Here is a 26,149-nt window from a genome sequence, read left to right on the forward strand (position 1 = left end):
GTATCATTTGAATTGCTGGACCTCACTCAAATATCCACTACAAAAGCTTCATCCTTCAGATTGTTGTGACTTTTCTCATTGAAGATGTAGGCTTTCCAGCAGTTATCCAATAATTCTAGATAGGCTTTCTTTAAGTCCACAAGTAGATGGAAGCTGCATCAGCAAAGGCTTGATTATACTATAATATACAATACACATAGTATATTATATACTATAATATACTGTACTATAATATTTGAGGAATAACATGTGCACATTATAATCTGCTTTTGCCTTATGCTCTTATATTTTTGCATTTAATATATCATAAATGTCTTTATAATATTAATGATAATTGTAAGCTATTTTTTAATTGGTAAAAATGGCTGACTACCTTGTTTCATCATGATGTATTCTATGGGAGTCCGAACACTCTCTGGATTCAGACTTTTGAGAGTCAAATTTCAGAGTCAAACAAATCTGTTTGAGAGTCAAACAAATTTCTGTTTGTTAAGCTCCCTAAATACCTGTCATCAGAAAAATGGACACAAAATTATTGGAATTAAATCACTAATTGAGATGGTGACTGAAAAGGATCAACGTGGTGTGTATAATTTTCTGGCTTAGATTTTATGCCATGCTTCCCAATGACCATTCATCTACTTTGCGTACATGAATTTTTCATAGTTTCCACTTTATAACCAGTATAGATATCTAAGGTACAAATCTGAATCAGATCAAAAAGTTTATAATTCTAGAAAAATGTTCATGGTTGAGTAATGTATACTTATGCTGTTCTTTGTGATCATCTGTCTTTGCAGTGTATTCTGTTTTGATTTTTATTGGATTTTTTAACACCTTTATTGGAGTATAATTCCTTTACAATGGTGTGTTAGTTTCTGCTTTATAACAAAGTGAATCAGTTATGCATACACATATGTTCCCATATCTCTTCCCTGTTGCATCTCCCTCCCTCCCACCCTCCCTATCCCACCCCTCTAGGCGGTCACAAAGAACCGAGCTGATCTCCCTGTGCTCTGTGGCTGCTTCCCACTAGCTATCTGTTTTACATTTGGTAGTGTATATATGTCCATGCCACTCTCTCACTTTGTCACAGCTTACCCTTCCCCCACCCCATATCCTAAAGTCCATTCTCTAGTAGGTCGGTGTCTTTATTCCCGTTTTGCCCCAGGTTCTTCATGAACTTTTTTTTTTTCTTAGATTCCATATATATATGTTAGCGTACGGTATTTGTTTTTCTCTTTCTGACTTACTTCACTCTGTATGACAGACTCTAGGTCCATCCACCTCTCTACAAATAACTCAATTTAGTTTCTTTTTCTGGCTGAGTAATATTCCCTTGTATGTATGTGTCACATCTTCTTTATCCATTCATCTATCAATAGATACTTAGGTAGATTCCATGTCCTGTTTATTGTAAATAGAGCTGTAATGAACACTGTGGTACATGACTCTTTTTGAATTATGGTTTTCTCAGGGTATATGCCCAGTAGTGGGATTGCTGGGTCGTATGGTACTTCTATTTGTAGTTTTTTGAGGAACCTCCATACTGTTCTCCATAGTGGCTGTATCAATTTACATTCCCACCAACAGTGCAAGAGGGTTCCCTTTTCTCCACACCCTCTCCAGCATTTATTGTTTCTAGATTTTTTGATAATGGCCATTCTGACTGGTGTGAGATGATATCTCATTGTAGTTTTGATTTGCATTTCTCTAATGATTAGTGATGTTGAGCATTCTTTAATGTGTTTGTTGGCAATCTGTATATCTTCTTTGGAGAAATGTCTGTTTAGCTCTTCTGCCCATTTTTGGATTGGGTTGTTTGTTTTTTGATATTGACCAGCTGATTGTAAGTTTTGGAGATTAACCCTTTCTCAGTTGCTTCATTTGCAAATATGTTCTCCCATTCTGAGGGTTGTCTTTTGGTCTTGTTTATGTTTTCCTTTGCTGTGCAAAAGCTTTGAAGTTTCATTAGGTCCCATTTGTTTATTTTTGTTTTTATTTCCATTTCTCTAGGAGGCAGGTCAAAAAGGATCTTGTTGTGATTTATGCCATAGAGTGTTCTGCCTATGTTTTCCTCTAAGAGTTTGATAGTGTCTTACCTTACATTTAGATCTTCGATCCATTTTGAGTTTATTTTTGTGTATGGTGTTAGGGAGTGTTCTAATTTCATTCTTTTACATTTGCTGTCCAGTTTTCCCAGCAAGTTATTGAAGAGGCTGTCTTTTCTCCACTGTATATTCTTGCCTCCTTCATAAAAGATAAGGTGACCATATGTGCATGGGTTTATCTCTGGGCTTTCTAACCTGTTCCATTGATCTGTATTTATGTTTTTGTGCCAGTACCATACTGTCTTGATTACTGTAGCTTTGTAGTATACTCTGAAGTCCAGGAGCCTGATTCCTGAAGCTCCCTTTTTCGTTCTGAAGATTGCCGTGGCTATTCGGGGACTTTTGTGTTTCCATACAAATTGTGAATTTTTTTGTTCTAGTTCTGTGAAAAATGCCAGTGGTAGTTTGATAGGGGTTGCATTGAATCTGTAGATTGCTTTGGATAGTAGAGTCATTTTCACAATGTTGATTCTTCCAATCCAAAAACATGGTGTATCTCTCCATCTATTTGTATCATCTTTAATTTCTTTCATCAGTGTCTTATAATTTTCTGCATACAGGTCTTTTGTCTTCTTACGTAGGTTTATTCCTAGATATTTTATTCTTTTTGTTGCAGTGGTAAATGGGAGTGTTTTCTTGATTTCACTTTCAGATTTTTCATCATTAGTGTATAGGAATGCCAGAGAATTCTGTGCATTAATTTTGTATCCTGCTACTTTTCCAAATTCATTGATTAGCTGTAGTAGTTTTCTGGTAGCATCTTTAGGATTCTCTATGTATAGTATCATGTCATCTTCAAACAGTGACAGCTTTACTTCTTCTTTTCCAGTTTGGATTCCTTTTATTTCTTTTTCTTCTCTGATCGCTGTGGTGAAAACTTCCAAGACTGTGTTGAATAACAGTGGTGAAAGTGGGCAACCTTGTCTTGTTCCTGATCTTAGTGGAAATGGTTTCAGTTTTTCACCATTGAGGACGATGTTGGTTGTGCGTTTGTCATATATGGCCTTTATTATGTTGAGGAGAGTTCCCTCTGTGCCTACTTTCTGCTGGGTTCTTTTCATAAATGGGTGTTGAATTTTGTCAAAAGCTTTCTGTGCATCGATTGAGATGATCATTGGGTTTTTCTCGTTCAGTTTGTTAATATGGTGTGTCACACTGATTGATTTGCATATATTGCAGAATCCTTGCATTCCTGGAATAAACCCCACTTGATCATGGTGTATGATCCTTTTAATGTGCTGTTGGATTCTGTTTGCTAGTATTTTGTTGAGGATTTCTGCATCTATGTTCATCAGTGATATTGGCCTGCAGTTTTCTTTCTTTGTGACATCTTTGCTTTTGGTAGCAGGGTGATGGTGGCCTCGTAGAATGAGTTTGGGAGTATTCCTCCCTCTGCTATATTTTGGAAGAGTTTGAGAAGGATAGGTGTTAGCTCTTCTCTAAATGTTTGATAGAATTCTCCTGTGAAGCCATCTGGTCCTGGGCTTTTGTTTGTTGGAAGATTTTTAATCAGTTTCAGTTTCAGTGCTTGTGATTGGTCTGTTCATATTTTCTATGTCTTCCTGGTTCATTCTCCCCACGTTGTGCATTTTGAAGAATTTGTCCATTTTTCCAGGTTGTCCATTTTATTGGCATAGAGTGGTTTGTAGTAATCTCTCATGATCCTTTTAATTTCTGCAGTGTTGGTTGTTACTTTTTCATTTCTAATTCTATTGATTTGAGTCTTCTCCCTTTTTTTCTTGATGAGTCTGGCTAATGGTTTATCAATTTTGTTTATCTTCTCAAAGAACCACCTTTTAGTTTTATTGATCTTTGCTATCGTTTCCTTCATTTCTTTTTCATTTATTTCTGATCTGATCTTTATGATTTCTTTCCTTCTGCTTACTTTGGGGTTTTTCTTTTTCTTCTTTCTCTAATGGCTTTAGGTGCAAGGTTAGGTTGTTCATTTGAGATGTTTCCTGTTTCTTAATGTAGGATTGTATTGCTATAAACTTCCCTCTTAGAATTGCTTTTGCTGCATCCCATAGGTTTTGGGTCATCATGTCTCCATTGTCACTTGTTTCTAGGTATTTTTTAATTTCCTCTTTGATTTCTTCAGTGATCACTTCGCTATTAAGTAGTGTATTGTTTAGCCTCCATGTGTTTTTATTTTTTACAGATCTCTTCCTATAATTGATATCTACTCTCATAGCGTTGTGGTTGGAGAAGATACTTGATTTGATATCAGTTTTCTTAAATTTACCAAGGCTTGATTTGTGACCCAAGATATGATCTATCCTGGAGAATCTTCCATGAGCACTTGAGAAGAATGTGTATTCTGTTGTTTTTGGATGGAATGTCCTATAAATATCAATTAAGTCCATCTTGTTTAATGTATCATTTAAAGCTTGTGTTTCCTTATTTATTTTCATTTTGGACGATCTGTCCATTGGTGAAAGTAGAGTGTTAAAGTCCACTACTATGATTGTGTTACTGTCGCTTTCCCCTTTTATGGCTGTTAGTGTTTGCCTTATGTACTGAGGTGCTCCTATGTTGGGTGCATAAATATTTACAATTGTTATATCTTCTTTTTCGATTGATCCCTTGATCATTATGTAGTGTCCATGTCTCTTGTAATAGTCTTTCTTTTAAAGTCTATTTTGTCTGATATGAGAATTGCTACTGCAGCTTTCTTTTGATTTCCATTTGCATGGAATATCTTTTTCCTTCTGGTCACTTTTAGTCAGTTTGTGTCCCTGGGTCTGAAGTGGGTGTCTTGTAGACAGCATATATATGGGTCTTCTTTTTGTATCCATTCAGCAAGCTTGTGTCTTTTGGTGGGATCATTTAATCCATTTACATTTAAAGTAATTATTGATATGTATGTTCCTATTCCCATTTTCTTAATTGTTTTGGGTTTGTTATTGTAAGTCTTTTCCTTCTCTTGTGTTCCCTGCCTAGAGAAGTTCCTTGAGCATTTGTTTTGTAAAGCTGGTTTGGTGGTGCTGAACTCTCTCAGCTTTTGCTTGTCTGTAAAGGTTTTAATTTCTCCATCAAATCTGAATGAGATCCTTGCTGGGTAGAGTAATCTTGGTTGTAGGTTTTTCTCCTTCATCACTTTAAATATGTCCTGCCAGTCCCGTCTGGCTTGCAGAGTTTTTGCTGAAAGATTAGCTGTTAACCTTATGGGGATTCCCTTGTGTGTTATTTGTTGTTTTTCCCTTGCTGCTTTTAATATGTTTTCTTTGTATTTAATTTTTGATAGTTTGATTACTATGTGTCTTGGCATGTTTCTCCTTGGATTTATCCTATATGGGATTCTCTGTGCTTCCTGGACTTGATTAACTACTTCCTTTCCCATATTAGGGATGTTTTCAACTATAATCTCTTCAAATATTTTCTCAGTCTCTTTCTTTTTCTCTTCTTCTTCTGGGACCCCTTTAATTTGAATGTTGGTGTGTTTAGTGTTGTCCCAGAGGTCTCTCAGACTGTCCTCAGTTCTTTTCATTCTTTTTTGTTTATTCTGCTCTGCAATAGTTATTTTCACTATTTTATCTTCCAGGTCACTTATCCGTTCTTCTGCCTCAGTTATTCTGCTATTTATCCCTTCTAGAGAACGTTTAATTTCATTTTTTGTGTTATTCATCATTGTTTGTTTGCTCTTTAGTTCTTCTAGGTCCTTGTTAAATGTTTTTGTATTTTCTCTATTTCCAAGATTTTGGATCATCTTTGCTATCATTATTCTGAATTCTTTTTCAGGTAGACTGCCTATTTCCTCTTCATTTATTAGGTCTGGTGGGTTTTTACCTTGCTCCTTCATCTGCTGTGTGTTTTTCTGTCTCTCATTTTGCTTTACTTACTGTGTTTGGTGTCTCCTTTTCACAGGCTGCAGGTTCATAGTTCCCGTTGTTTTTGGTGTCTGTCCCCAGTGGCTAAGGTTGGGTCACTGGGTTGTGTAGGTTTCCTGGTGAAGGGGATTAGTGCCTGTGTTCTGGTGGATGAGGCTGGGTCTTGTCTTTCTGGTGGGCAGGTCCACTTCTGGTGGTGTGTTTTAGGGTGTCTGTGGCCTTATTATTATTTTAGGCAGCCTCTGTGCTAATGGATGGGGCTGTGTTCCTGTGTTGCTAGTTGTTTGGCATAGGGTGTCCAGCACTGTAGCTTGCTGGTCGTTGCGTGTAGCTGGGTCTTGACATTAAGTTGGAGATCTCTGGGAGATTTTTGCCATTTGATATTACATGGAGCTGGGAGGTCTCTTGTGGACCAGTGTCCTGAAGTTGGCTCTCCCATCTCAGAGGCACAGCACTGACTCCTGGCTGGAGCACCAAGAGCCTTTCATCCACACAGCTCTGAATAAAAGGGAGAAAAAATAGAAAGAATGAAAGAAAGAGGATAAAATAAAATAAAATAAAGTAAAATAAAATAAAGTTTTTAAAATAAAAAATAATTATTAAGAAAACAATTTTTTAAAGTAAAAAAGAAACAAAAATGGATGGACAAAACTCTAGGACAAATGTTGAAAGCAAAGCTATACAGACAAAATCACACAGAAGAATACAGATACACACTCACAAAAAGAGAAAAAGGGGAAAAAATAATATACCTTTGCTCCCAAATTGCACCTTCTCAATTTGGAATGATTCGTTGTCTATTCACGTAATCCACAGATGCAGGGTACATCAAGTTGACTGTGGAGTTTTAATCTGCTGCTCCTGAGGCTGCTGGGAGAGATTTCCCTTTCTCTTCTTTGTTTGCACAGCACCGGGGGTTCAGCTTTGGATTTGGACCCGTCTCTGCCTGTAGGTTGCCTGAGGGCATCTGTTCTTCACTCAGACAGGATAGGGTTAAAGGAGCAGCTGATTCGGGGGCTTTGGCTCACTCAGGCCTGCGGGAGGTAGGGCTACAGATGTGGGGCGAACCTGCAGTGGCAGAGGGCAGCATGATGTTGCACCAGCCTGAGGCGCGCAGTGCGTTCTCCTGGGGAAGTTGTCCCTGGATCACGGGACCCTGGCAGTGGCAGGGTGCACAGGCTCCCGGGACGGGAGGTGTGGAGAGTGACCTGTGTTTGCTCACAGGCTTCTTGGTGGCTCCAGCAGCAGTCTTAGCGTCTCTTGCCTGTCTCTGGGGTCCACGCTGATAGCCGCAGCTCGTGCCTGTCTCTGGAGCTCCTTTAAGCAGTGGTCTTAATCCCCTTCCTCGCGCACCAGGAAAGAAAGAGGGAAGAAAAAGTCTCTTGCCTCTTCATCAGCTCCAGACATTTTCCCCGACTCCCTCCTGGCTAGCTGTGGTGCACTAGCCCCTTCAGGCTGTGTTCACGCAGCCAATCCCAGTACTTTCCCTGCGATCTGACCGAAGCCCGAGCCTCACCTCCCAGCTCCCGCCCGCCCCGGTGCGTGAGCAGACAAGCCTCTCAGGCTGGTGAGTGCCAGTCGTCACCGATCTCTGCGGGAATCTCCTCGCTTTGCCCTCCGCAACCCTGTTGCTGCGCTCTCCTCCGCGGTTCCGAAGCTTCCCCCCTCCGCCACCCACAGTGTCCACCCACGAAGGGGCTTCCTAGTGTGTAGAAACCTTTCCTCCTTCCCAGCTCCCTCCCACTGGTGCAGGTCCCGTCCGTATTCTTTTGTCTCTGTTTTTTCTTTTTTCTTTTGACCTACCGAGGTACGTGGGGGCATTTCTTGCCTTTTGGGAGGTCTGAGGTCTTCTGCCAGCATTCAGTAGGTGTTCTATAGGAGCAGTTCCACAGGTAGATGTATTTTTGAGGTATCTGTGGGGAGGAATTTGATCTCCGTGTTTTACTCTTCCGCCATCTTGAAGCTCCTCCTGCCATTTCTTAATAATTAGTTTTTGGGGAGTGTGTTGTTTAATTTTCATGTATTTGAGAATTTCCCAAATTTCACTTTATTATTGATTTCTATTTTTGTTCCATTGTTGTTGTAGAACATACTTTGTATGGTTTCAGTCATTTTTAATATATTGAGGCTTACCTTACACTCTAAAGTATGGTCTACCCAGGAGAATGTTCCACATGCACTTGAGAAGTGTATGTATTTTGCTCTCGTTGGGTGGAATGTTCCATAGATGTGTGTTAGGTCCAGTTCATTTATAATGTTGTTTAAGTCTTTTATTTCTTTAGTGATCTTCTACCTACTTGACTTACCCACAATTGGGAGTGGAGTATTGAAGCTTTATAGGGTTATTATTTAGTTATTTATTTGTCCTTTCAGTTCTACCAGGTTTTCATCATGTACTTTGTGGCTCTGTTAAGTGCATATATGCTTAAAATTGTTATATCTTCTTAATGGTTTGTCCTCTTATCAGTACATATAATGTCCTTCTTTATCTATAGTAGCAATTTTTTTCTTAATATTTATTTTTTCTAAATTTATCATAGCCACCACAGCTCTCTTTTAGTTTTTATTTGCATTTATATCCTTTCTCCATCCTTTTATTTTCAACTGAGTTGTGTTTTTGAATCTAAACGTGTCTCCTGTAGATGACATGAATTTGGATTATTTTTTAAAGTTTATTTTACTTATCTCAGCCTTTTCATCACTGTACTGAATTATTTTATATTTACTGATTAATTACTAATGAAGTTAAGGAAAGATTTACATCTGTCTTTTTGCTTAACATTTAACTTCCCTTTTTGTTTCTTTCCTAATAAAATTCTGAGGTATTTTCTTAGTGACTTCCCTGGAAAATACTAGTAACATCTTACTTTTTAAAATGTAATTGAGAGTAATACCAAGTTCATTTCAACAGTATGCAAAAACTTTGCTCCAATATAGCATCCCCTTTCTTTGTACTATTATTGTCATGCAAATTACATCTTTGCACAATATAATCCCATCAACACAGTTTTATACTACTTTCTTATACTTTTTTTCTGTGTAGTTTTAAGGTTTTTTTTCCTTTTACTGAAGTTTAGTTGTACGATATTGTATAAGTTACAGGCATATAATATAATGATTCACAATTTTTAAAGGTATACACCATTTATAGTTATTATAAAATATTGGCTATATTCCCCATACTGTACAGTATATCCTTGTAGCTTATTTTATACCTAATAGTTTGTACTTTTTAATCCCCTACTCCTATATTGCCCCTCCCCCCTCCCCCCGATAAACACTAGTTTGTCTCTATATCTGTGAGTCTGCTTCTTTTTTGTTATATTCACTAATTCGTTGCATTTTTTTTTCAGATTCCACATATGAATGATATCATACAGTATTTGTCTTTCTCCATCTGACTTATTTAAATTAGCGTAATGCCCTTGAAGTGCATCCGTGTTGCTGCAGCCACTGTGGAAAACAGTATGGAGGTTTCTCAAAAAACTAAAAACAGAACTGCCATATGACCCAGCAGTTCTACTCCTGGGTATACATGCGAAAAAAATAAAAACACTAATTTGAAAAGATACATGCACCCAAATGTTTGTAGCAGCATTATTTACAATTGCCAAGATATGGAAGCACCCTAAATGTTCATCAACAGATGAATGGATAAAGATGTGGTATATATATATATACAGTGGAATACTACTCAGCCATAAAAAGAAAAGAAATTTTGCCATTTGCAGCACCATGGATGGACTTGGAGGGCATTATGCTAAGTGAAATAAGTATGCATTTAAAAAAAATCAGATAGTCAAGGAAAATGAAAATAAAACTACTTTTATATTATCATTTATAGTTACTCATATATTTACCTTTACCTCTTTATTTCTTTCTGTGATCCAGTTTACTGTCTAGTTTCCTTTTATTTCAGTTTCAAGGGCTCCCTTTAGTATTTCTTCTAGAAAAGGTCTGCTGGTGATGAAGTCTATCATTTTTTGTTTATTTGGGAATGTCCTAATTTATTCCTCATTTCTGAAGGATAATTTTGTTGGATATAGAATTCTTGGTTGACAGTCTATTTCTTTCAGTACTTTAAATATGTCTTCATACTGCATTCTGGCCTTCAAGGTTTTTGGTAAGTCAGCTGTTCACATTATTGAAGATCCCATATATATAATGAGTCACTTTTCTTTTTCTGCTTTGAAGACTCTCTTTCCTTTGGTTTTTGGCCATTTGACAAATATGTCTGAGAGTAGATCTCTTTGAATTTATCTTACATGGAGTTCATTGAAATCCTTACATGTTTCATTTAATGGTTTTCATCAAATTTTGTATGGTTTTGGCCATTATTTCTTCAAATGGTCTTTCTGCTCTCTCTTTCTCTATCTCTGGGCTTCTCGTTTTGTGTATATTGGTTTACTTGATATTGTCCTGTAGATCTTTGAGGCTCTGTTTAGTTTTCTTCATTCTGTTTTCTTCTGTTCCTCATACTGGAGGAACTCAACTGACATTTTTTTCATGTTGGCTGATTCTTTAGTCAGTTTAGATCTACTGGTGAAACTGTGTTGAATGAATTTTTCATTTCATTTACTGTACATCGACTCTGCAATTTATGTATAATATATATTTATATATAAATATGTGTGTGTATGTGTAATGTTTGAACTTTCTCAGGGACAGGTTCTACTGACAATTTTTTTTCCTTTGTATAGATCATTCACTGTTGGTGTTTTGTGTGTGTCAAATTTTATTTTTGAAAATGGGGCATTATAAGTAATGTAATATGGCTACCATGGAAATGAGAACTTCACTTCCACTCAGTAGTTGTTGCAGTTTTTGGTTTGTTGTTATTATTGTTACTGTTTGTTTGTTTAATGACATTACAGAACTAATTCTGTAAGATTTGTATTCTTTTTCTTAAGTGTCCACTGAACTCTCAATTTAGAGCTCATCTAATGATTAAACAGTGATTTCCTTAAATGCTTTAAATCAATAAGTTGCCCATACTTTGCCGAGGGATTCTGTGCATGTGTTGGGGCATGTCACTGATGGATGAATGGACAAAGAAGATATGGTATATCCTTACAATGGAATATTATTCATCGTTAAAAAAGGGGACTTCCCTGTCTGTCCAGTGGTTAAGACTCTGCACTTCCACTGCAGAGGTTGCGCGTTGGATCCCTGTTGGGGGAACTACGATCCCACATGCTGCAGGGCAAAGCCAAAAAAAAAAAAAAAAAACGAAGGAAATCCTGTAATATGTGACATGTTTGAATCTTGAGAACACTATGCTAAGTGAAATAAGCCAGTCACAGAAAGACAAATACTGCGTGATTCTACTTATGTGAGATACTAAATTAGTCAAACTAGGAGAAACAAGGAATAGAATGGTGCTTTTCAGGGGCTAGGGAAGGGGGAAATGGAGAGTTGCTAATCAGTGGGTATAAAGTTTCAGTTATGCAAGACGAATAAGTTCTAGTGATCTGCTGTACAACATTGTGTCTACATATAAAAATACTGTAATATACCTTTAAAATGTGTTAAAATGGTAGATCTCATATTAAGTGTTCTTACCACAATAATTTTTTTTAAATGTGGGGATAAGAGGTATCTCTCTGCATCTGTACATTTCAAATAACTAAAAAATTCCTCTAGTCTTTTTTTTTTAATCAGAAAACTGTTAGGACAAGTTAGTCTCCTTTTGGACAAGTTACAATGGTAGCATTTTGATTTTTGACTGAAAGTCTGTTTTTCTGTCCACCCCTGGCCCCGACCGAATCCCTTTGTCCTAAATCTGATCCACTGTCTAACTTTTTTACACACACACCCCCACTTATGTGCAAACCATGATTCCAATAATCTTATTAACATAACTTCTCACCCCCCAGGTCACAGGGCTTTGGAAGGACAGCGTAATAAGCAGCACAGAAAGCAACTTGTTTACTTTTCCCAGCCTCTTGAGAGATGTGGGTCTCTAATTAACTTAAGATTTCTTTTAATCACACCTAGTGAGATCTTGTCCTTGTTCTTTGTGCTATCCTGTAACATCTGCCGTTTTATTCTAGCAGGCATTGGTGATTGATTACACTTTTGATCTGCCATTTTCTCTTCTTGTAATCTGACTGTGGTATAAGCCTTTTATTTCAAACCATGGTCAGGGCTTTTATGTCTCCTATTTCCTTTGCCTTGTAGATGGAACCTTTGCCATCAATATCACTTAAAGTAGGGCAAATATATTTTATCTCCACTTTGGGTAGAACCTGTTATATTGCTAACCAAGCAGGGCTCCTTTATACTGTCAGGGCTTTCAAGAGTTTGAGTGAGGTGGGTTTTAGTTTTCACTCCCCCTTTATTGCTCTTCCTTGGACTGCCACAGGGATAGAGGCAGGGCTGTGATAGTATCTGTTATCCGCACTGGTATGTAGGCAAATCATCAATCCCTTCTGAATCTTAGCCACTGTTCTTGAATCTAATTTGTGTGGCTAGACTCTCACTCCCCTTGGATAAGATTGTTCTTAGTTCTCATGTAAATAACCTCAATGTTTCCTGAGCCTGACACCCAGGATGTGCATATCTTAGAAGATTCTCAACATGAGAATCCATGAAGAAGATTCTCCACATGAGAATCCGTGCTACATTAAAACATAGAATTGTTCAGATAATGAGCTTTAGGAAGTGAAGGTATGGCAACTACCTTTTTTAAGCAGACAGGAGCAAAGGAACAGCAGGAAGGTGCTTGTAAAAACATCTATGCACGTTTTTTTTTTTTCTCTCTCTTTGAGGAAGTCTATACTACTATTTGTCTCTAATTGAAAGCATCTGCTTAAGTACCTTTATAGTTTATATACTATAACTAAAGCATACCAAATGTCATTTCCAGACTATTTTTCTATTTAAAAGGGTATTATAGTAACTTACCTGTTTTTCTTCCTAATTATTCTTACTTATGAAGCAATGTTAAGATTACAGGCTCTTGTATATGCTATTGGGGCCTATCCAGATTCCCATTACTGGGCTTTTCCATCCCTCTCTCAGTTGTGGGTGTTGGTTCCTGGCAGGTTATGTTTGTCCCTTTCTCCAGGGGATTGCCCTTGGCTGGAGGAAGATACCTCATGAAGAGATACCAAGGAGATTAAGTCTAACCACCACTACTACCTCAGGTGACCCAACCCACTCCCTCCCACCCCCTCCCCCTGCTCTGTCTGATATCCCAGAGCTCCCTGTGGAATCAGGTTGAATCTGGATTCTAAAACTACAGCTTCTCATAGCTTCTTGCCCTGCCCTGTTCTGCTTCCCTCCTTTACCCACGGGTTCCTCCTGAGAGCACTCCCTCAGTAAATCACTTGCATTGGGATCTCTCGGACACTACTGTGTTTTACACATGTGGCAATCTAATAAAATACCCGCGGCTAGCTATGTTAACAACAGAAAAGGCAGGATAAGAACCTATTACCGCTTTTAAGCTTTTTAGAGAGTTCATTGAGCTGTGTGTTCGCTTTCTCCATAATATTCTGTTAGCACAGTATTGCATTAAGTCTATGTCCAGCACATCTCTTAGCCTGGCCTTGTATATGCACTTTAGATTTATGTGTGAGAGACAGTACATAGGATATCGTGATTAGTAGATTTTTTAAATGTTTCATCTTTTATTACCTCTGTTTAGAACTCTGAAAAGATGATAGAAAACATCAAATATTCCCTGCATTCTGAAGTTTACTTTATAAAAATTATTAGGTTTCATTATATATTTCTTTGTATTTCTTCTTAGTTTCTAATGTGTCTGGTCCTAAAAGAAATAGTATAAAAGGTAGTCCAGCTAAAGCCACCACCTGTATTTCTATACAGAGCTTCTCCTTTATGTCCTTATCAACATTTATATCCAGATGAAATGGACTGAATCATCTAGAAGGAAATAAGAAACATTTCCATTTGCCTTTTCCTGCAGTATGGGGCTGAACCCAAGCAGTCAAACCTATAGGCTCCTTCCTTAGGATCTCATCCTAACTCTTAAAAAAAAATTAAACATGCCTATAACACCTTTATATAACTTACATCTCAGATGAGAGAGAAGGCATACCTGAGCTTAAAAACATGTGTTACTGAATCCCCAGTAGTCTTAGTTTACACAAGGAACCCCTTCTCCATTATCCCAGAAACCTTTAACACTTCTAAAACCCAGGAATAATCTCAAAGCAATCCATTCAAAACTCAGAGTTCAGTAAGTTTTTGATTTCTAAACTATAACTTTGAATTCATACTCATGAGATCACATTTTTCTGCCTGTGAGACTTACGTTTGGGGATTTGGGTCTTAAAAGGCATTGGCAGCTGGCTCTGATGGCACCTGTTGTCCGAGACCAGCCTGCTGCTTCTGTGCTGAGCCTTTTTCTCCTACACAAACTGCCTTTCCTCCTGTGAGTTGCCATGTGGCAATTTCCTATCTTTTCCTACCAGGTGAAATTGGCCAGTCGACCCTGACAGCCTTACATAAATCTAAAAATCTGCAAGAAAGCACATTCCTTTCCTCTCAGCATATCCATTTCTCAGTATTCCCTGAGATCTTTATGGCAGTTATCTGACCTCATCTTCATGCTGCATATACTAAAGGGATGGGCAGCTCCTTTTAAGGCATGGAAAACAATTAGAAAAAGAAGTCCTGTTGTACTGTTTCCCCAAGGTATATGTATTTTCCCATAATAATGAAAATCTACTGTAAGGAGACGTACTCTATTTCTAGACAGAGTGCACTTTAAAAGATTTTTATTTCAATGACACCTCATTACAAGTCTTAAGTTCCTTGGCAGGATAAATCCAGTTTCTGGGTAATCTATTCTGCTCTACTGAGCTGTAACTTCATAGTACATCTTAATATTTAGTAAGGTTTAAATTATGTAAATGTTTTTTGGTGTGTGTGAACTAATCTAAAATACTTAAAAAATGTTTTTCTTTCATTAGAACAGCCTAGAAAATACACAGCTGATATTCCTATACATTTAAATGATAATCCAGTTTGCTATCGAATGTTATGTCTGGTTGGAGAGGTAAAATTACCCAAGTTATTGTTTGACCCTCCTTTCATATTTTTTAATCCTGTTCCTTTGGATGTAACAACTGTGATGGATGTCAACATTTTACCTCAAAACTATTTCAGGTAGATGCCTAATGTGAATTGACCACATTTTCTTTAGGTGCTTTTTTCTTTCTGTCTGTGTTATATGAGTCATGAACAATGTCTGACTTGTTTCTATAGTTGGAGTGAACTACTAAAATATTTAACTGTACATTTAAATTAAAAATGCCCCCCAAAAGCCCATTTAGTTGTCTCACCGTTAGTCGTTTAATTTTCTGGTAAAAATTTTTGGTATATCTCTTTATGTGGTATGAGAAGCAAGCTTAAAAACTCAGTGTATTAGTTTTCTTTTGCTGTGTGACAAATTACCACAGACTGAGTGTCTTAAAACATGAATTTGTCCTCCCAGTTTTCTTTGGGGGCGTAGGTGGTGGGTGGGTCAGGAGTCCAGGTTAGTTTAGTGTCCACTGCTCACGGTCTCAGTAGGCAGAGCTCAAGGTGTGGGCTATAGCATCAGTCTCCTCTGAGGCTCAGTCCTCCTCCATGCTCTCTGGTTGTTGGCAGAACTAATCCTTGTAGTTGTAGCACTCAGACGTCGTTTTTTTGCTGGCTGTTGGCTCGGACAACTCTCAGCTCTTAGAGGCCACCCTCAAGTCCTAGACATGTGGTCCCCTCCTCACAACATGGCATTTAACTCATTCAAAGCCAGAAGTACACCAGCTCTCTGACTTTTCTCTCTCACCTGATTAAATTGGATCTGCCCCTGATTATCTCCCTTTGCTTACTCAAATTCCATTGACTAGGGACCTTCATTACCTATGGAAAGTTCCTTTACTATTGCCATGTAGCATGACTTAATCACCAAAGTGATATCTCATCATATTTACAGATCCTGCCACCCAAGGAGTGGGAACTGTGCAGTTTGTACACTAAGGAACAGGACCCTTGGTGGCCACAGAATTCTGCCTATCATGTGCACATACCATAGAGAATGCAATCTGTTTTCATTTTTTTAAAAATTTATGAAGAGCTCAAATTCCCAGGACTGTATTGGCCTAGATATATTATGAACCCTCACATTACAAAACAAATAGAGCTTGTGTTTGTGTGTGTGTGTATATATATGTATGTATGTATTAAAATATATATAATATAAAACTGCTGGGCTGCTGAGAAGTGTGGGAGGTCTCTAAAGGGTATCAGATCAAGCCAAACCAGAAGAATACATTCTTATAAGCTGAAACTAGAGTAGGAGTGGTGAACTGTAATAAAATGCCAAATGCAAGCTTGTTCTTAAATTGGGACAACTTCAAGATAGGAAAACTTAATCTCTGATTCCTGGATTAATCTGGAAGAGGCTAAAATGGTTCCACGTGAGTAAGTCCTTCTATCTTTCAGCAGAAGCAAGCAAATCTTCTCTAGATCAGTGGTTCTTAAACTTTGGTGTATGTTGGAATCTGAATTTCTGTATAGGAAATTAAAAGAATGTATATGTAGATATTTAAAACTATGAAGATCATTTATCAAGATAGACAAATATAAGTCCAATATTTAAAATTCAATAGCATTTCAGCTTACAACATTTAGAACGTGCAACCGTAAAACTACTCTTCATAAAAACATTAACAATTAAAGATAATAGGAAGAATTGTATGGAACCGTATGGAGAAAATTATAAAATTTAAGTCAAAGAACTCATAAATAAATGAAGATTTACACATATTCATGAATTGGGATATTTAATATTGTAAAAAGGACAGTTTTCTACAAATCAATTTAGATATTTCATGCAACTGAAATAAAAATTCAAATAAATTTTTTCATAGAGATTGACACGTAAAATTCTAAATTTTATATGAAAAAATCAAGGGTCAAGAGTAGCCAAGCCACCCCTGAAGAAAAAGAATAAGGTGAGAAGGGCTTGGCTTCCCAAATATCAAGACTAATAAATCAATGTGATAGTGGTGCAGTGATAGAGAAAATGTGCAAAGGAGTAGAATAGACTTGAAAAAGGCCCACACATGGATGGATACTGAATATATGACAAAGGTAGTATAGATCTATGGAGCAAAGAGATTACTCTTCAATAAATGGTGCTGGAATAATCGATTGTATGGAATATTTCAAACTGGATTCCTGTCTTAATACATGAAAATTCATTACACATGGATTGAAGGCTTAAATGTGAAAGGTCAAATGTAAAAAATAACTTAGAGGACTTCCTTGGTGGCACAGTGGTTAAGAATCCACCTGCCAGTGCAGGGGACACGGGTTCGAGCGCTGGTCCAGGAAGATCCCACATGCCATGGAGCAACTAGGCCTGTGCACCACAACTACTGAGCCTGTGCTCTAGAGCCCATCAGCCACAACTACCGAGCCTGCATGCCACAACTACTGAAGCCCGTGCGCCTAGAGCCTATGCTCTGCAACAAGAAGCCACCGCAATGAGAAGCCTACACACCACAATGAAGAGTAGCCCCCACTCACCACAACTAGAGAAAGCCTGCATGCAGCAACAAAGACCCAATGCAGCCAAAAATAAATAAATAAATTTAAAAAAAAAGATAGGCAATTTGAATATAGGCAAAAAAAAAATTAAAACAATTTTAATGTCTGTGGGTAGAGAAAGATTTCTTAAGCCTTAAAATCATGCTAACAATAAAATAAATAACTGATACAAATTAATCAGAAAAATATCAAGTAACTCAACAGAAATGTTGACAAAAAGTTTCAATCACTTTCACAGATAAAACGGAAAATAAACACATGAAAACATATAATTGACCTCTTTGTAAACTTGGAAGTAAAAATTAGTGACTGCAATAAGATAGTATTTTGCTTGTCCTAGGTAGGCAAACATTAATAAATCAGGTTACTAGTTACAGTGTCAGTGAGTAGGACCACACTGGATAATACTATGTAAAGTGTAACATCGGCATATTTCATAGCCCAACATTTACACTTCACAGCATATACAAGAAAAACTCATCAGGGAAATGCAAATCAAAACCACAATGAGATATCACCTCACACCTATCAGAATGGCAGTTGTCAAAAAGACAACAAATAACAAATGTTGACGAGGATGTGGAGAAAAAGGAACCTTAGTTCACTGTTGGTGGGAGTGTATATTGGTGCAGCCACTATGGCAAACAGCATGGCAGTTCCTCAAAAGATTAAAACTAGAGCTATCATATGATCCAGCAATTCCAGTCCTGAGTATATATACAAAGAAAATAAAAACACTAATTCAAAAAGATTAATGCACCCCAGTATTCATAGCAGCATTATTTACAATAGCCAGTGTATGGAAGCAATTTAAGTGTCCATCAACAAATGAATGGATAAAGAAGATGTGTATATATTCTACATATTCAATGGAATATTATCCAGTCATAAAAAATAATGAAATTTTGCCATTTGCAACAACATGGATGGACCTGGAAGGTATTATGCTTAGTGAAGTAAGTCAGATAGAAAAAGACAAATACTGTTATGTTTTCATTTATATGTGGAATCTAAAAAATAAAACGAATGAATATAACAAAAGGGAAACAGATTCATAGATACAGAGAACAAACTAGTGGTTACCAGAGGGGAGAGAGGTAGGGGGAGGGTCGAGATAGGGGAAGGGGATTAAGAGGTACAAACTACTATGTATAAAATAAATAAGCTACAAAGATATATTATACAACACAGGGAAGATAACCAATATTTTATAACTGTTTTTTGAATTTCTTTTTTTCATACAGCAAGTTCTTATTAGTTATCTATTTTATACATATTAGTGTATATATGTCAATCCCAATCTCCCAGTTCATCCCACCAACACCACCCCCGCCCCGCTTTCCCCCTTTGGTGTCCATACGTTTGTTCTCTACATCTGTGTCTCTAGTTCTGCCTTGTGAACCAGTTCATCTGTACCATGTTTCTAGATTCCACATATATGCGTTAATATACAATATTTGTTTTTCTCTTGTGACTTACTTCACTCTGTATGACAGCCTCTAGGTCCATCCATGTCTCTACAAATGACCCAATTTCGTTCCTTTTTATGGCTGAGTAATATTCCATTGTATATATGTACCACATCCTCCTTTTCCATTTGTCTGTCAGTGGACATTTAGGTTGCTTCCATGACCTGGCTATTGTAAATAGCCAATATTTTATAATAACTAATATTGAATCACTGTGCTGTACATCTGAAACTAATATAACATTATAAATCAACTATACTTAAATAAAATAAAGTGCACGTGTTCTACAAGGTATGTTTGAAATTAGTCATAGTTGCATTATTCAGAATAGCAAAATCTGGGAACTGCACAAATGTCCAGTGACAGGTAAAGGGATAAATAATTTGTGATATATGTGTACGTGAATATTTCTATACCTGTGAAGTGGAGGAACTTCAACTAATGAGACAATGTATTATGAATCTTAGAAAACAAAATATTGAGATTAATAAAAAGTTAAGGAAGACTACATATATTGATATCCTTTATATAAAATGACAAAAAGGAAAGTGAAACAAATTTTTATTTAGAAATATATGCCTATATATACAAAGAAATAGATGTAAAGAGTGGCTGGTTTACATCTTAAAATTATATAAATTGTGAGGATTTGTATACCGATGTGAATTGCCTATTAGCATTATTTTCATAAACTACCAGATCTTGGACCCACCTCAGAGCTTCTCTAGCTCAATACCTTATTTTACAGTTAAGCATTCTGAGATCCAGAGAAAATGGGTTCCATGTGTGATGTAATGGTTGGAAATAAATGAAAATTGTCCAAGTTGAGGAGCATAGAACGGCCTTTAGTTTCTAACATTTCGCCTGCAAGATATGATGAGTGCTTACTTATACCTCGGGGACTTGCTTTAAATGCCATTTTGTGAGAGAGTGTAGTTCCTCAACCTTAACTTTACAACTTTGGGATTCACAGTTTTTCCAAGTCCCTATCTTGTAAGTAGACTAAACTTTGTTGCTTAAATAGGAAATAGACATGACTTGAATTACATTGTACTAGAAAGTACTTTTTTTTGGTGAAGAAACGTCTCATATATGAATTAATCTTTTAATCTTTCAGCTTTTAAATTAATGTATAATGGTATCAATTTTAAAAATACCTCAAGTTAAAAGCTGAGTCTTACAAAACATGGTATAATGAAATGAGCATGTAAAAGGGACTGTAGAGATGATGTAACCTATTCTTATTATATATACAATAAAATCAATAGCATTAATGACTTATCTGATGACAGTTAATTAGCAACAGAATTGGATTCAAACCTGATTTATAAACTGCTTTTTCATGTTTTATCCAGTGAACCATATGAGTTTAACTAATTCAAGTTGAGAGCTTTATTTTTTCTAGTTAATTAGCTGAATAATCTTCATTCTAATTAAAGTACTAGGGAAATATGATTCCCATTTGATAGCACTTCTTATTTGCTGTAGGAACGTACATATATAATAAAACAAAGTAATATAGTGAAATATTTATTGACAACTAAAATTTACCAAGTATTAATTAGAATTGAGGTGAATACTACATACTATGCTACTAAAAATCACAAACATTTTAGATTGGCTAAATAAATTATAGTATATAATGAAATATGCAAACATTTAGTAGAATTTTTTTGATAGTAATGATTGAAAAAATATTCATGATATATGTGTACAAGTGCTTAATTGTACCCAAATTAAAGAAAAATATGTGTATATGCATTTGTTAATATTTAGTCTACATGCATTAAAGCTTTAGCTGTTCAAGCAGTAATTTCTAGTAAATTTTTGTCAGGACATATTTAAGGACAATGCTTTTAGCATGGCTGTGGTTAAAAACACATTGCACTTAATCAGGCATTTTAACCCTGTTATTTTAATCCTGACAGGTCAAAAGGAACTTTTGATCACCTCATGTAGTTCTTGGTTAAATCAACATATTATCAATTTTACTTATATTGTGACCAGAAAACGAGAGATGATACAAAAATATCTTTAGTAGTTGGGCATATTATTGTAAATATTTATTGTTTTAATTTTTCTAATGATTCAAAAAACAGAGGAAACCACATTTAAATCCAATTACTTGTGCATGTTTTGAGCTAATTTTTTCTTTTAATTTTAAACAGGGATTCAATTTTCAGTGTCCAGATTTCCCCAACAAGGCTTCTTGATGGTGACGTGATTCAACCTCTTTCTGTGAATTTTCCAAAAGGCAGAGTCGTTATGTGCTCTCCCAGTGGAATTAATGCTGCGCTCACCTGTCATCTCAGCTTCAAATCATCTAAACCTGTGTCATTTTTCACCAGTGTTCTTTTCTGCCATAGCAGGGGTAAGTGGTAAGGCATTTAAATGTAGATTCTTTTGTATCTGACAGTGAAGAATAATAGATTTATATTCTATACTATTATAAAATGTTTAAAAGAGGGACATCTAAAATAATGACTTTGGACATAAAGGTTTTTTAAGAAAGTTCCAAATGCAGTGTTGCTTTCACGAGAAACAGGGTGATAGTGGCTGCCAGCCTATACTCTGGGACTAGGCTGCCTGGATTTGAATCCTGGCTCTGTTAACTTTGGTGAAGTTATGTCATCTTCTGAGCCTCTCAGTTCCCTCATCTGTAAAATGGGGGTCATAGCAGAACCTATCTCATCTGTAATAATGAGAAATTCATTGAGTTAATTTTTATTGAGTAATTGTACAAGAACTGGCACAAAGGAAATGCTAAGTCAGTATTAAATGAAAATGAGAAACATCAGCACAATGAGTTTCCAAACAATATGATTTTGTTACACGTTCCTTTGACAGACTCAAGGAAATTAAAGGACACCTTGGTTAAACCATGTTTCTGGATTTCTTACCTTTTAGGACCAGAAATTTCACTTTTACATTATACCCTGAGATGATTTGACTCTCCAAAGGGCAAGATGTGAATGTATAGAGCAATAAAGTTTGTTAAAAATGTTTATAGTGTAGAGTGAATTGTATACTAAAGATGAATATGCACTCTATGTGATAATTTATTAACTTTTAGTGAGGTCATTACTATATAGCATATTTATAGTCTAAGGATTGATTTATGCATTAGGAATTAGAAGAGTGAGAGAGACAGATGGTACTGGAATGTTGCATCCAAGGCAAAGCGTGGCTGTATCCGGGACACGGTTCATGGAGTTCTGAGCTCCAGCTTCCATGTCCCTTTCTCACATATGTTGATGGATAAAATTATCTAAATTATACCTCTCAGACTCCTATTTTTCTCTTTTGATGCTCACAGTCCATCTTTTGTTGACATTAAAAAAAAAACCCTTTTTTTTAATGGCGTTGCTTTAGGCTCCTCTCAAGAACTGAACTCCATGCCTCCATCCTGGGAGGTATTCTGTCCTTTTGTATGTTACTGACATTGTTCATAGAAGTTTAACTTTACTTCCCTCTAGTCCACAAATTCAATGCCAAAAGCACTAAGTAAGGTGTACCTTTGAGCTCACCAATAAAAATCATGAATAACTTATCCATGAGTGTCTTCAAGCTAATGAAGGCTCAGACCACGTTCACAAGGTGAGGAAGGAAGTAGCTTCAGTAAATGTTGTGTGAACTAGATGGCTTCTTGGACAGTGGTACAGTTGCCTCTAAGAGAGGCATAAACAGGTTTCATTGTTACAGTGTTGACGTCTGGTCAGCAAACAGGATGTAAGGAGACCTGACAACAGTCTCCAGAAAGGGGAGGGTCATATATTTGATGATTTTCTTGTCTTTTTGTTGTTGTGTGTTTCCTTTCAGCCTTGAGACTCATTTGCTCTTCAGTAGATTTCCCCACCCTTCTTCCCTTACCCTAAACTCCAATTCAACATTTAGCAGGTTTGGGATAAGGTAGAGCTTTTGGAACTAATTTAGAACCTTTGGAAATCATAAATGGGCTACAAAAGACTTTTCCATGTACAAGGACACATTCCCTGGAACCTTAATAGTGACAAATCCTTTTACTGATGCCTTGTTAACTCCTTATCTGGTTTCCCATAGTGCATATGATCAGCTCTTCCTTCTCAACTCTCCGAAACTGTCTTTGCCTTTCTCTCACTACACGTTTTTGATCCCATTGAGATAAATGAGGTGTTCCAGCAAGAACGTCCTCAAAAGCCTCCCTTTCACCTCAGCCTATTTGAAATAAATTTGATTCTTTTGATTCTTTTATTGCTTTTTATCAGTTAGTTTATATTTATTTGTGAGTAATCCTTGTGAGCTCTGCCCAAGGTACTGGGTAAGCAAGGATTAAATAGAAAGTGGCTTTTCCTTGATGGAGGTCAATATAGTAGGGAAGGTAGACTTTAAAAAAGTGTTTGGTACCAATAGAGGTAAAGAGAAAATGCAACACAAAAGGAGCAACTAATAATGTCCTGGGGTGGGGGTGGGACTGGGGACGGCTGCATGGGTTTCTGAGTAAAATCTCAAAGGACAAATTACACTTGCTGATGTTTGTCCTAAATTAAAGACTTTATTTGCATCTGGTGTGTCTGTGTTGAGGTGCATGGTGCAATGAAAAAATGAAACACTCATTTCTTCATGTTTTGGGTTTTTTTTACTTAGGTAAGACCATTTCATACCGTGGCTCACCTTGGCAGTGAACATGCTTGGCTTTTTTATTTTGTTTTCTTCTTTTGACTTTGTCACATTTGGTTTGGCTCGCCTGGCTGTAGAACTATTAATTATAGCCTGCTAACGTGGCTGCTGGTATCCTCCACACTCATGTGTCTTCAGCTTGGTGGTTGCACATCCTGCTTTTCTTTTCCCTAAATTTCCAAAAAATCTGGGGTTTGAGGTTGTATATATCTATGGGAGGGATGGTGATGTGGGCAGAGTATTACAAGTTGTAAAAAAAAAAAAAAAATGCACTGCATATGGAGGCTGAAACAGGCTTATATTTGGGGAATATTTTGGGGTTTTTTTGGTTTGATGGATACTGGCCAGGCAAAGCTGAGAGATGAAGGTGAAAGAATAGCAGGAGCAGATTGTGAGAGTCTTGCACACTCTCTTTATTATCCATGAGTAAGACATAGGACGAGAACGGGGAGAGGCTGATTTTATGGAAATCAAAGCTTGGATAAATACAGGAATCATGAGGTCAACAGCTATCAATTAACACAGGTCAAATTCTAGGTCATAGGCTGGATATCATGGAATCCACAGGACAGCCCTGAGATGTGGATGTTTTTAGATCTTCATCTCTGTTTTACAGAAGAGATATAAGGCCCATAGTGTGAGATAACTTGCCCAAGTTTACTCACATATTAAGTGGGAGAGCCAGGAATTTGAACCAAATTTCTGTTTCCAAAGATTATGCACTTAATCACCTTGTTTTAACACCACTTAGATTGTATAGAATCATATAGAAATTTTATTATAGGTACAGTCTTTTGAGAATAACACTGTCATATGTCAGGTATAGACTTTACAAAGAATAAGAAAAGGAAACTCTACATTTTCGTCTTTTCCTATTTCTTTGCATCTCTCATCTTTCTCTCTCTCACACACACACACCCCTATCTTATAAGTACCCTTATATAATAAATTTATTTTAAAGTAAATAACATTTTAGTTTCTATATTGCCTTTCAGTACCAAGAAATTTAGTTTATAATTAAGTGCATTTTGAGTTGCAGGTCTTAAATAGGCTATATGTTCTAGAATTAGGGAAGTGATCAAGAAATATCCCCTGAATAGAATACATTAATAAATATTCCATGTTTGATACATAGTAATGATAGTAATTAAAGTTACTCAATAAAAACTGAGATGTTATTCATTTATTTTTATTGATATATTAATTTATTGATGAGGCAAAAACCCATAAATTGTCTCCATAGTTATAGGATGAAGTGAATGTTTATAGTTTCAATGAAGAAGCCTGTTTTACAACTGCCATCAGTAAACTCTACAGAAGATATTTAGTTAAAAATAAATGTAGGGCTTCCCTGGTGGCACAGTGCTTGAGAGTCCGCCTGCCGATGCAGGGGACACGGGTTCGTGCCCCGGTCCGGGAAGAGCCCACGTGCCGCGGAGCAGCTGGGCCCGTGAGCCATGGCCGCTGAGCCTGCGCGTCCGGAGCCTGTGCTTCGCTACGGGAGAGGCCACAACAGTGAGAGGCCCGCGTAACCCAAAAAATAAATAAATAAATAAGTAAATAAATAAATGTATTATATATGGGTACTTGTAAGATATCATATAACTATTTTAGATATTTTAAATTAATAGTGTTTACAAAAGGCTTCAAATCAACTTATGAAATTGAAACCCAATACCAAAACCAATGCTAAACTGCTCTTTTGAAATTGTACATTTCACATCAATAAAGTTTCAAAATGAAAAACATATTCCTTGTAAAAATTAAAATATTTTCTTTTCCTACAAAAAATGCATGTACTTATTACTGAAACAAATTTATATCTTATTTTAGAAGTTTATGGTTTTATGTGGGATTTTTATGTCCATTTATAGTTGCTTAAATGATATGAAGAATGGTTTTTGTGATTTTCAAAAGAAACAAAGTCTTTGTTTCCAGAACCAGAATGGATATTCCTAGCCACTGTGTTTCTAAGATAAATTATTCAGAGTTTTCTTTAGTTTAACATCACCTAGATATTGGGTAGCACCAGTAAAGTAATGTCATTGTTTATGCTGAATTATCTGATTAGCTATGATATTCTAAATACAGAAGACACTGGTTTGTTGTAATTTCTGTCTTCCAAAATTAATAACTAGCCTTTCCATCTATTTCCTAAGTTATAAAAAGTATTATTTTATGGTAAAAAAAAAAAAAAAAAAGAATGGTTTTTGAGGGAGTCAAGGAACCCAGTAGTAAAATACAATTCCTTCCTTGCTGCTTTTCGAATTAACCTCTATTTTAGATTAACTGATTATCTTCCTTATGTGCTCATCACTTCAATTTTTTCTTCTTGACTTTCCTTATTTTTACTTTTGGCATATGAAGTAATACTGTAGGGGTGTGTGTGTGTGTGTGTGTGTGTGTGCTAATGAGAGAGACAGAGGGAGAGGGAGAGAAGCAATATATATATATATATATATATATATATATATATATATATATATATATATATAAAATCTCCATTAGTTATCTGAGTAAA

The 26,149-nt window shown here is 36.4% G+C and overlaps 1 protein-coding gene across 1 annotated transcript in view; it reads left to right on the plus strand.

Moving 5' to 3' along the window:
- The window catches only part of CFAP47 (cilia and flagella associated protein 47), a 541,109-nt gene that overhangs the window by 194,755 nt on the left and 320,205 nt on the right, over positions 1-26,149 (plus strand). Inside the window, 3 exon segments of the mRNA XM_049704952.1 lie at positions 14,881-15,076; positions 21,141-21,343; positions 23,217-23,269. Coding sequence (XP_049560909.1) covers positions 14,881-15,076; positions 21,141-21,343; positions 23,217-23,269 — 452 coding nt within the window.

Source organism: Orcinus orca, chromosome X, assembly GCF_937001465.1.
Source record: "Orcinus orca chromosome X, mOrcOrc1.1, whole genome shotgun sequence".
NCBI classification, from domain to species: Eukaryota; Metazoa; Chordata; class Mammalia; order Artiodactyla; family Delphinidae; genus Orcinus; species Orcinus orca.